This window comes from Hemitrygon akajei, chromosome 17 (assembly GCF_048418815.1).
Source record: "Hemitrygon akajei chromosome 17, sHemAka1.3, whole genome shotgun sequence".
Lineage (NCBI taxonomy): Eukaryota > Metazoa > Chordata > Chondrichthyes > Myliobatiformes > Dasyatidae > Hemitrygon > Hemitrygon akajei.
The window spans coordinates 6,660,130-6,671,742 of NC_133140.1; the positions used below are offsets into that span (position 1 = coordinate 6,660,130).

The following is an 11,613-nucleotide window of genomic DNA, read 5'->3' on the forward strand; positions in this document are numbered from 1 at the left end:
GAAGCCCAAGGAACAAAGTGCTCAATGGGTGCTACGTGAGCTTGTATACACATCTAGTGAATCTTGCTTTGAAACCTCCTGAAAGCACCGGGAGAGGTAGGTGCTGAAGTTGGTCAACATCCATCAAAGATTGACTGCACCATTTGAACAGAAAGACCTGGCACACAGTAATGGAGTAGCCTCCTCATTTAGACATTGCCCCCAGCTATGTGCTGGCAGAATCAATGTACTTCAGACAATGGAAGATCTAGCCATTGAAATAATGTTAGCTCTTTGACTGGTTTTCAAGTAGTTGCAAAGTAAGTGAAGCAAAATTAAGTCTTGTTTTAAGACTGTATTGTTCTGCTTGTGGTTTTCTTTGTTCCAAATAAGATTCATTTTATTTGCTATCTCTGGCAATTGATCTAAGAGGGTTCGCTAGGTCACTAGATACTGTAACTCCCATCTTGAGCTCAGACTGAAAACGTATGATATGCATCTGGACCCATGTCTGTATGATTGCTTTTACAGTCTTGGTGTTTCCTCAATTTTCATATTACTAGCCTGAAAAAAATCTCTCTTCTATTGTAATTGTCTTCAGAACCAGAATTTGTTTAACGCCTTTCTTGCCACTTTGCCTCATTGCTGTGTGTGCAGGCAGAAGTTCTGTCTGTCCTGTTGTCTCTTTGCATTGTTTTGTTCTCAAACAATGAGCCAACGAATGCAAATATCAGAATGAAAGTTATTCAGGGATGTGCTGTAGTTTTCCCTCACTCTTCCACCATTTCCATTTTATGATGAACATAATCAACAACCTCCAAGTCTCTGCATGTTCACTAACTTCTCCTTAGGTCATGTATTGTTGTAGTTGATATTACACAAGCTATGCAGTATATATTCTCGCTGCAGTCAGAACACTGGGTAAAAGCAGGAGCAAGTTATCTGGCCTTTTCCATGCCTGCTAAATTATTATCTCTGTCACCTGTCTGCAGACTCTTGGTTCACTTAGCAGCTAATCTTCTGATCAGCTTTGAATGCGTTTGCTATTGAGCCTCTAGAATCCCTTGGGCAGAAAATGAAAATATTTACTACCACCATATGAGGGGAAATTTTCCTTAATTCTGTCCTAATTGACAAAGACACCCCACATGAGAAACACTGCTTTCCTTGGTATATGTGGACTGTTCGTTACTGATGGCCCATTAGCATCACTACAAACCTACAGCGTTGGTATTAAGAGATTCGCTGTATATTTGTATATATTCAACATAGCATTAGTTTCTGAATGTTGCTAATTCCTCAAAGATCTTTAAGTGGCTTCAAAACAGTATTCTCATTCCTGACTATATCTTGCCACCACTAATACTTTGTTCACTTTTCCCTAACTTGGTTGGCTCCCATGCCATCCAGCAGTTTAATTGTTTTTAGAAGCATAGAAACCCTACAGCACAATACAGGCCCTTCGGCCCACAAAGCTGTGCTGAACAGGTCCTTACTATTGAAATTACATAGGGTTACCCATAGCCCTCTATTTTTCTAAGTTCCATGTACCTATCCAGGACTCTCTTAAAAGACTCTATCGTTATCGTTTCCAACACCGTCGCCGACAGCGCATTCCACGCACTCACCGCTCTTTATTTATATATATATATTATAAACAACAACAACTTACCCCTGATATCTCCTGTGTATCTACTTCCAATCACCTTAAACTTGTGCCCTCTCGTGCTAGCCATCTCAGCCCTGGGAAAGAGCCTCTCACTATCCACACGATAGCGCCTCATCAATTTGCTAACAAATTGAAGAAAATAATTCTGTCCTATTTGTTAGTGGTGAAATAAGAACTGTTTCGTTGCTGCTCCTATAGTCATGTTACAGTTGTGCTGATATTTTTTCCTTGATCGCAAATCTAAAAGTGAGTAGTGTGCCTTCCTTCTGTGAAAGGTACAGACAATTCTTATCTCGTGCATTATAATAACTGTAAAGATCTAAACTGAACAATGATTTTTTGAATTGCGGAGATTGTTGCCCTACAGGTTCATCTATTTCACACTAAAATATAGAACCATAGAACATTACAGCACAGAAACAGGCCTTTTGGCCCTCCTTGGCTGTGCTGAACCATTTTTCTGCCTAGTCCCACTGACCTGCACCTGGCCCATATCCCTCCATATACCTCTCATCTATGTACCTATCCAAGTTTCTATTAAATGTTAAAAGTGAGCCTGCATTTACCACTTCATCTGGCAGCTATAAATTCTTACTGAGGTTCCTAACTCCATATTTTGAACTGGGGTAATCAAATAAGTTGATTCTCATCATTATCCAACGTCTCTTTCAATTATATTATCACTAGAATTTTCATCTTGAAATAACTGATTTACAATTTAGATAAAAACCTAATTTTAAAGTGAGTTCTGATGCCCTTGTATGGGAGATCCTGCTGAACAAATATCCATTTTGTTTATTGCACAAAATTGGATTTACACAATATTTATTAAAAGAATAAACTGAATTTAGAATTTGCTAGAATCCCTGCACATGTTATGCTTTTATGGAATTTGACTAAATTTAAGTTTGCAATTAGTATCAAAGCAATGTTGGGTACAAACAAGAAACGGATTTTCACTGGACCTGGTCTTTGAGCTTCCTGTAAAGGAAATGGCTGCTTTGACGTGCTCTTCTCAACTGGTCATTGGCAAATGCTCTCTGTTCATTTTGCTCATTCACTTAATTGTCTGAGCTACAAATGAGCTGTGAAGCATGAAGGAACTTGTTTCAAGTGCTATCCATTGGTTCCTCTTTTTTTTCTCTCAGATAATTTAAAATGTAAATATCAATTAATTTGTACTTGTGCTCTTTACCATAGATGAAGCTTGATGGAAAAGTCAGGCAACTGCTTGGAGATGAGTTTCAGAATAAGGTGGCTACAAATTGTTAGACTTTACTGTGTATCATGGCTTTAGTTTGCGACTAGAAAATATATTTTGGATTGTCTGCTAGTCAGTCATCAGCATCCTTTACCAATGCCCACTTAGACCACTTGTGTATAGTGCATTATGTGGTTTAAATAACTTGAGTTATTTGTTCTGATATTTCGGTCTCATATGGTAGTGGCTCTTAAGCCAATTGAACATCTGACATTTTGTACAATACACCAAATTGTGATTTACATTTGGAATATGTGGAAATGGACAATTCACTTGTATTTTCTAGTCCAAACTACAGCTTTGTGCAATGTAGATGTAGCTGATCCATCTGTCTAGAATTTCCTCTCCCACTTCTAGCTTGTCTCTGCATGGTTCTGCTTTCTATACTCTCAATGATAGCAAGTGTGTAGTGCATAAGTTTCCTACCAACTAAGCTACTGCTTGCTTCCCTGTTATGACACTTGTGTATCTGAAATCTTGACTCTGATTACTTGCAATGTGGTTAACGTTTAAGCTATACAATTATGTTGCCAGTGTGTCAGGTGTTTGATTTTTTTTTTCATTGTTTGGGAGTTTAATGTATGGAACTATATTGTAAAATTTAGTTATGAAATACTAATTCATCTCAAACCAAATGCAGGTTCCGTTCCTGTCTCCCCTTGAAGGTGGCATCTATTTGAAGTTGCAGTGCCATTTTAACTCCTCTGTTGAGCATTCAGGATTCTTGGTAATTACTGATTATTGTTTTGAATACCTTCAGTTATTTTGTATTTTAGAGATACAGCACGGAACAGGCCCTTCTGGCCACACCTACCTATTTAACACAGGACAGTTTTCAATGATGAATTAACTTACTAAGCAGTACATCTTTGGACTGTGGGTAGAGAATGAAGCAGACTGGGGGAAAAATGTGCATACAAATGGCGCTGGAATTGAACTCCAAAAGCCCTGAGCTATACTAGCACCGTACTAACTGCTGTACTACCATGGCATCTTCATAGAGATGAAATTATTATAGACGAGAAACTATTGACTTCCCAGTCTGCCAAGCATCTGTAAAAGAATGTACAGTCGGCCCTCCTTATCCACGCGTTCCGCATGCGCGAATTCAACCAACCGTGAATCGAGAAAACCTAGAAGTGCTCTTCCAGCACTTGTTGTTCGAGCATGTATAGACTTTTTTCTTGTCATTATTCCATAAACAATGCAGTATAACAACTATTTTACATAGCATTTACATTATATTAGGTATTATAAGTAATCTAGAGATTTAAAGTATACGGGAGGATGTGCGTAGGTTATCGTGGATCGGGATCGAAAAAAATTAGAAGTTTTCTTACTAAGTTGGAACAGGTATATCCGGTATTATTTAGCGTTAGTTTGTCAAATGTTTGTCTTAGTATATAGTATATATTTCGCCTTTCTATGCATATGAAACACTTAAGAACGTATGTTTCAGTGCTAGGCTTGGGAATGGAAGTTCCTGAGTACGATCCAGTGACAGACCACTTCCGAGCGTGCTCTCCATCCATGCCTGGTTGTTGTGGAGGATCAAAAACCCAAATCCCAAAACCCAATAATTAAACCACTCTGTTGCTTAGTAATAATTGTAGCTTTCATTGGGATAGGGCCTTTCTCACTTTATCCTTTAAAATTGTTCCGATCGTTGATTGCCTATAGTCTAATGCTTTTCCAATGACTGATGGCGTTTCACCTCTTTCCGATCGCTTTATTATTTCCACTTTATTTTCAATCGTGATTATTTTTATGAACAGAAACACTGCAGATTCAGAGCTCTGCCGCTGGGTCCTAATGTCCACTGCACTAAGACAGGTTAAATGAGGTCTGGGGTTCCGCTGGGTCCTAAGGTCCACTGCATTGAGACAAGTTGAATAAGGGACTTGAGCATTCATGTTTTTGGTATCCGCGAGGGGTCCCGGAACCAATCCCTCGCGAATAAGGAGGGCTGACTGTATGTCAATATGAAACAGCAATGCTGTGAGGTGTTCCCCTATATGCTATGCACTTCCACTAGTAAATTTGCCTTGTATTGTTGACCAAGTAATATAATGAGAATGATTTCAAGTTGCCTTGCCAGTTTCCTGTTTCTTGAATATGGCTGGACTTAATTTCAAACACTAATTTTTTCCCCTCCCCCAGACTATATTTCAGGATGTGAGTGGGTTTGGTGCATGGCATCGTCGATGGTTTGTGCTTTCTGGCGACGTGCTTTCCTATTGGACTTATCCCAATGAAGTGAAACACAAGGTGATATAATAATATGTATTTTTAACATTACAGATGTACTCTACCCAAATCATTTGGATGCTTTTCCCATTTCAAAATTAAGTGGAATTGCTGATTTATTTATTTTGTTTAAGGGTAATGATTGTGAAAGTTACCTATGTACTGCTTCTGTTTAGGAAACTAATTTGCTGAACACACATGATCAAACCAACTAGCTAAGTTTTAATTTTATTTCCCTCCTTGATAAGCTAGTTTCAACAGTGGTAAGGTATTGGCAACACTAACTTTCTATATTGAAATATTTACCTAATGTTCTGAATGGACAACAGGTTAGCCAGCCAGTGTCTGACACAATTGTGTCTGTCCATGTCCATAAGCAATTTAATGGCAACCACTTATGATTGATTATGCTCTTCAGACCTTGAAAATGAACAAATTTCCCAGTTCTGGCTAAATCTGTTAACTCACCAACATCATATTCTTTTTATTTAAGATTTTTTTCCTACTAATCAGTGTATTTCCATACTGTACAAATACCTGGTATATTATACCAGTACACTAAAGAACTGATTTGTGGTTTTTAGTGTGGTAAACAAGTAGTAATTAGTTCAAGATTTGCTTTGTATTGAGGTTTTCTCTAAATCTCAAGGAGTTACTGCTTTATAATGTGCAGTCTCTATCTACTGAGTTTCAGCTCAAATGTCTACTATTAAGAAACTGTAGTGTGACAAAAATGTCATTATTTTTTAAAAATACTACAAACTTGTATAATGACATGAATACACATCATTTTATCCAGAAACCTTTTGGCTGTATTAACTTGGCTGACTGCACCATGGAAAAGATTGAACCTGCCAGTCGTGAGTTCTGTTCCAGGCCTAAAACCTTGGAGATGATCACAACACGACCTCAGTCGAAAGATGATTGTGAAAGTCTAACTGTTCAGTGTCATAACAATCTCTGCTTTACTAAGTAAGTGTCATTAGCTGTTGGGAGTTAATGCTGAATGGTTTCTCTCTTTCTTCCCCGCCCCCAAAGGTTCTGCTTCCCAAAAAGATGCCATTATATTTTTACTTAATCTCAAGTCCCTCCTAACGTTGGAGAAAGATGATGCCTGGCCAGCTTGACTTTGCCTCCAAATTTCTGAACAAACTGATAAACTACACTAAATATTTGGGTCTTGTGATTCATTAAGCTTTTTTTGTTTTTAGAATATTTCAACTTCATAGCTGTCAGTTAATGGGAGACACTGTGTTGCCACCTTGTCATTCATAATAGTTGGATAGTAGTAAAAGACATTCCTACCAAAGTAAAAGACATTTTAAATCCCACTCCAATTACTGAACACATACACATCACCTGCTCCAGTGAGCTGACTAAATCTTGTTGGGATGTCGGCGCTGATTGTGCCACTGGATTTGGATATTTGAGGTAGTTCAGACAAAGTCCTGTTGCATCTTTAGTGGGTGCTATTTCTTGGATTTTATTTTGCTGGCACTGAATTAAATAAAAAATCAGTACATCAAAGTCTCAATAAATCTTAAAGTACCATAGGTTCAAAGTAATCTGAAATTTAAGAGACTCATTTTTGATTTATTGAATTCTGATGGCTGACACCTGTTCCTGAAGTATAAGGACATGGAGCATCACTTCATTTATTGAGCATTAAAGTGCAAAAATTGGACAATAAGCGACCCATTTATATGAATCCTGTTTATTCTCCCACAGTATCTCCAGATTCTATCACTCAGCCACCCACAGCTGGCATTTTTTTGGTACATGGGAGGAAAGTAGCATGAAAGAAACCTATGTGGCCGCAGAACATGTAAACTACAGTCTGTATTGAACTAAGTTGCTGGTGCTGTGAGGCAAATAACACTCCACAACTGTTTGCCATTTGTGGAGTGTCTGAGGCCAGCAAGAAATAGACTTTGTTCAAATCTCATTTAACTACAGTAGATGTCGGATTATAAGCCGCTACTTTTTTCCCACGCTTTGAACAGCTTTGAACACTGCGGCCTTTACTACGGTGCGGCTAATGCATGATTTTTTTTCATGCCGCCAAAAACATTTTGCCTCGTAACAGTAGACCAATAAAATTGATGAGTAGTTCACAGAGGTCCAATGAAATTGTACGATAAATCAAGCGCACTTTCACAATTATTGTAAATCAGTCATTTGTACTCACCCTCATCAACATGGAAAACTCTCGAAGAAAAGCATTGTGCTGCCTTTATGGCAGTTATTTAGTTTATAATATTTTCGCTTAGTAATTCATTTGTTAGTATTTTCTAGTTGAATAAAGTATCTATCTATTTGTTTTCTGTACATCCCGGGATACTATGACATCACATCCGGTTTTGCCGCGGTCTTGTGGGAAATACCGGTTTGCGATAGCACATTAGACCCGAGCACATTAGCCGAGCACATTAGACCCGAGCGAAAACGCTGCTTTTAAGTTAAAGGCATTTGCAATATGTATTTGTTTATGTTACCATACGGATTTAATTAAAAGTTAAAAAATCCTCACGTGTAATATTTTTCTGTGTAAATAACTCATATTACAACGTGGGACACCTGCGGCCTAAAATCCGGTGCGGCTTGTACAAGTACAAAATTGATTTTCTTTCTAAAATTAGAGCCAGCGGCTTTTAATCAGGTGCGCTCTGTAGTGCGAAATCTACGGTATTCTAATGACTAAATTTCTAATGAAGAATTTGTATTCTCTACATGTGACCCATAACACGCAGCACAGTAGCTTAGTGATTAGCAAAACACTTCATAGTACCAGCGACCTAGGTTCAGTTCCTTCCATCATCTCCCAATGACCGTTTCCTCAGGGTGCTCTGCTTTCCTCCCACAGCCAAAGGTTAATTGGTCATTGTAAATTGTCCCATGATCTGGCTAGGGTTAAATCGGGGGTTGTTGAGTAGCATGTGGAAGGGCCTATCCTGTGAAGTACCTCTAAATAAATCACTTTTAACCTGGTATAATTGCAGATACTGGCTGTCAGCTGACACAAAGGAAGAGAGGAATCAATGGATAGAGAAGCTTAACCAAGCCCTGATCAATCTCAGAACATGGAAGCAGACACAACAATCAGCACACAGTGATAGAATCTGAATATGGCTGACACTTCAACCGGTGAGCCATTCTCGTGACAAGAAATGGGATCAGAGTTACTACATTTTACACTTAAGTGCTTTGCAAGTAGTTGACTGTATATCAACCACTATTATTTGCTGCTATTACTAACTGAAATTAATCCAAATGTTTATGTAAAAAAATATATTGTCTTGAACTCTATTTTTTACTCCAAGCAATTTTCAAGCTTGAATTTGTATTGTGTATTATGTGCAAATTATGAACAAAGTCCACGAAATTCCAGGTTACTTTAAGTTAGCATTCTCCCAATGTGTACTGCTAAGAATGCCAAAGTAACCTTCCAGATCAGTGCTATTGACTCTACATGTGATTGTTGTCGGCTCTGATTTAGCAGTTTTCCCCTTCAATGCTACTCTTGATATACTTCGAGGATGTCAATTTTTTTAGGCCATTACTAAAAATGTGGATATATTTTTGATAGATCAGTCTGGAATTAAAGCTAGGACTTGTATATGCCCCCACAAAAGTGTTACCTGTTCAAGTTCAGAGTTAATGAGTGGATGAAGAAATAGTTTTTTCAAAAAACTTTCAATTAATCACCAAGAGCATATTTTTTAATCTCAACATCTTTGCAACATTTAACTTTGCATATTAGTACTGTAATCTGAAATGTTTCTATCCTTTTGCGATTTCTAAAAGGTCCTAACTCTTGTATACATGTAATTCATTACAAATAAAGCACACGTTTAAATATTTGTCTTATTTACTTAGTTTGAATTTCTTTGAACTGTGAATTCTGGTTTCAGAAAATAGTTTAGCAATAGTTAATCAAACACTGCAACTGCTTGTCATTTGGTTTGTGGAGTGAAATGCAGTTTGGGTCGATGAATGTTCATCACTATAATATTTAACAAGTTTTTAGTTGAGAAAGATGCAAGGAAATGGTGTAAGGCAAGGTGGATGGAAAGTGGGAAAAATAAAGATGGGTTCAAAATGAATATAAAAAGCAATGGACAGATTTCATTGTTGTCCAGCAAAGGTTTGTTGTCCTGCTTGATGATTACTAGGATATGCTGTTTAATTACAACAACAATGCTCACTGTCTTATACTTTGGAACTGCAAGTGCACTTAATTCAAAAGTAGATTAACCCAATTACAGACAATAGTGATGCTGTGAGAAAGAGTGGAGACACAATTCATGACTCATTCCAATGTGCTTTAGCTAATATCCTAAGCAAACACTATAAACGCACTATAGTTTTTTGGTTCCCACTAAATTTCATTTGTCATATTTTATGTTGAGGGATAAATTTGACATGATATAGCTTGAGGTAATATAATAATGGTTTACTTCCACTGCAGGAGACTTTTCATATAGTGAGAAGTTTGTATGTCTTCCCTGTGGGGTTTCCTCTCAAATCTAAAGATGTACTGGACAGGTTAATTGGTCATTGTAAATTGGCTAGGGTTAAAGTGGGATTTTTTTTGACATACAACAGCATAGGGCCAATTTACAGTGACCAATTAGCCTACCAACTGATACATCTTTGGAATATGGGAGGAAACTTGCTGGAAAAGCAAACTCCTCACAAGCAGCAGTAGGAACTGGGCCTGGTGCTGCCCCATTGCTGGGCAGTGTGGCAGGAAGGGTATTTTCTGTGCTGCATCCCAATAAAATAAAAAGTTTATTTTTCATGTCTCAACTCCAACCCTTAAATGTTTGCAATTGTAAACTAGATCATCATAGACTGGCCTCATTTGCTCTCAAAACTGCACCAAGTTCCAATCATTGTTTGCTAAGCATGGATTTGTGCGTGGAAGGTCATGTTTGACAAACCTTATTGAATTTTTTGAAGTAGTTACGAGGACTGTTGACAAGGGTAAGGCAGTGGATGTAGTCTATATGGACTTCAGCAAGGCCTTTGACAAAGTTCCACATGGAAGGTTAGTTAAGAAGGTTCAGTCGTTAGGTATTAATGCTGGAGTAATAAAATGGATTCAACAGTGGCTAGATGGGAGATGCCAGAGAGTAGTGGTGGATAATTGTTTATCGGGATGGAGGCCGGTGACTAGCGGGGTGCCTCAGGGATCTGTTTTGGGCCCAATGTTGTTTGTAATATACATAAATGATCTGGATGATGGGGTGGTAAATTGGATTAGTAAGTATGCTGATGATACTAAGGTAGGAGGTGTTGTGGATAATGAGGTGGGTTTTCAAAGCTTGCAGGGAGATTTATGCCGGTTAGAAGAATGGGCTGAACGTTGGCAGATGGAGTTTAATGCTGAGAAGTGTGAAGTTCTACATTTTGGCAGGAATAATCCAAATAGAACATACAGGGTAAATGGTAGGGCATTGAGGAATGCAGTGGAACAGAGAGATCTAGGAATAACAGTGCATAGTTCCCTGAAGGTGGAGTCTCATGTAGATAGGGTGGTGAAGAAGGCTTTTGGAACGCTGGCCTTTATAAATCAGAGCATTGAGTACAGAAGTTGGGATGTAATGTTAAAATTGTACAAGGCATTGGTAAGGCCAAATTTGGAATATTGTGTACAGTTCTGGTCACCGAATTATAGGAAAGATATCAATAAATTAAGAGAGAGTGCAGAGACGATTTACTAGGATGTTACCTGGGTTTCAGCACTTAAGTTACAGAGAAAGGTTGAACAAGTTAGGTCTCTATTCATTGGAGCGTAGAAGGTTGAGGGGGGATTTGATCGAGGTATTTAAAATGTTGAGAGGGATAGATAGAGTTGACGTGAATAGGCTGTTTCCATTGAGAGTAGGGGAGATTCAAACGAGAGGACATGATTTGAGAGTTAGGGGGCAAAAGTTTAAGGGAAACACGAGGGGGTATTTCTTTACTCAGAGAGTGATAGCTGTGTGGAATGAGCTTCCTGTAGAAGTAGTAGGGGCCAGTTCAGTTGTGTCATTTAAGGTAAAATTGGATAGGTATATAGACTGGAAAGGAGTGGAGGGTTATGGGCTGAGTGCGGGTAGGTGGGACTAGGTGAGATTAAGAGTTCGGCACGGACTAGGAGGGCCGGAATGGCCTGTTTCCGTGCTGTGATTGTTATATGGTTATATATGGTTAAGTTAAATGATCCCCAATTAAGCAACAACCCATCCTTGCTTTCAAATTGCCTGAGTTCTATTTTATCTCCACATTCCCAATTCTGACCTCTTGAACAACCATATTTCATAAGACCATAAGAAATACGAGCAGGAGTAGGCCATCCAGCCCATTGAGGCTGCCTCGCCATTCATAGAAAGCCTACAGCACAATACAAGCCCTTCGGCCCATAAAGTTGTGCCAAACATATCTCTACCTTAGAAATTACTAGGCTTACCCA

The 11,613-nt window shown here is 38.4% G+C and overlaps 1 protein-coding gene across 4 annotated transcripts in view; it reads left to right on the forward strand.

Moving 5' to 3' along the window:
* Positions 1 to 9,016, forward strand: part of LOC140740454 (anillin-like) — a 73,077-nt gene extending 64,061 nt beyond the window's left edge. For all 4 annotated transcript variants that reach the window (XM_073069616.1, XM_073069618.1, XM_073069620.1 and 1 more), the window contains 5 exons: positions 2,849 to 2,902; positions 3,550 to 3,636; positions 5,070 to 5,177; positions 5,956 to 6,128; positions 8,156 to 9,016. In XM_073069616.1, coding sequence (XP_072925717.1) covers positions 2,849 to 2,902; positions 3,550 to 3,636; positions 5,070 to 5,177; positions 5,956 to 6,128; positions 8,156 to 8,279 — 546 coding nt within the window. In that variant the 3' untranslated portion in view covers positions 8,280 to 9,016. The remainder of the gene's footprint in view (positions 1 to 2,848; positions 2,903 to 3,549; positions 3,637 to 5,069; positions 5,178 to 5,955; positions 6,129 to 8,155) is intronic.
* Positions 9,017 to 11,613: the final 2,597 nt, after the last annotated feature.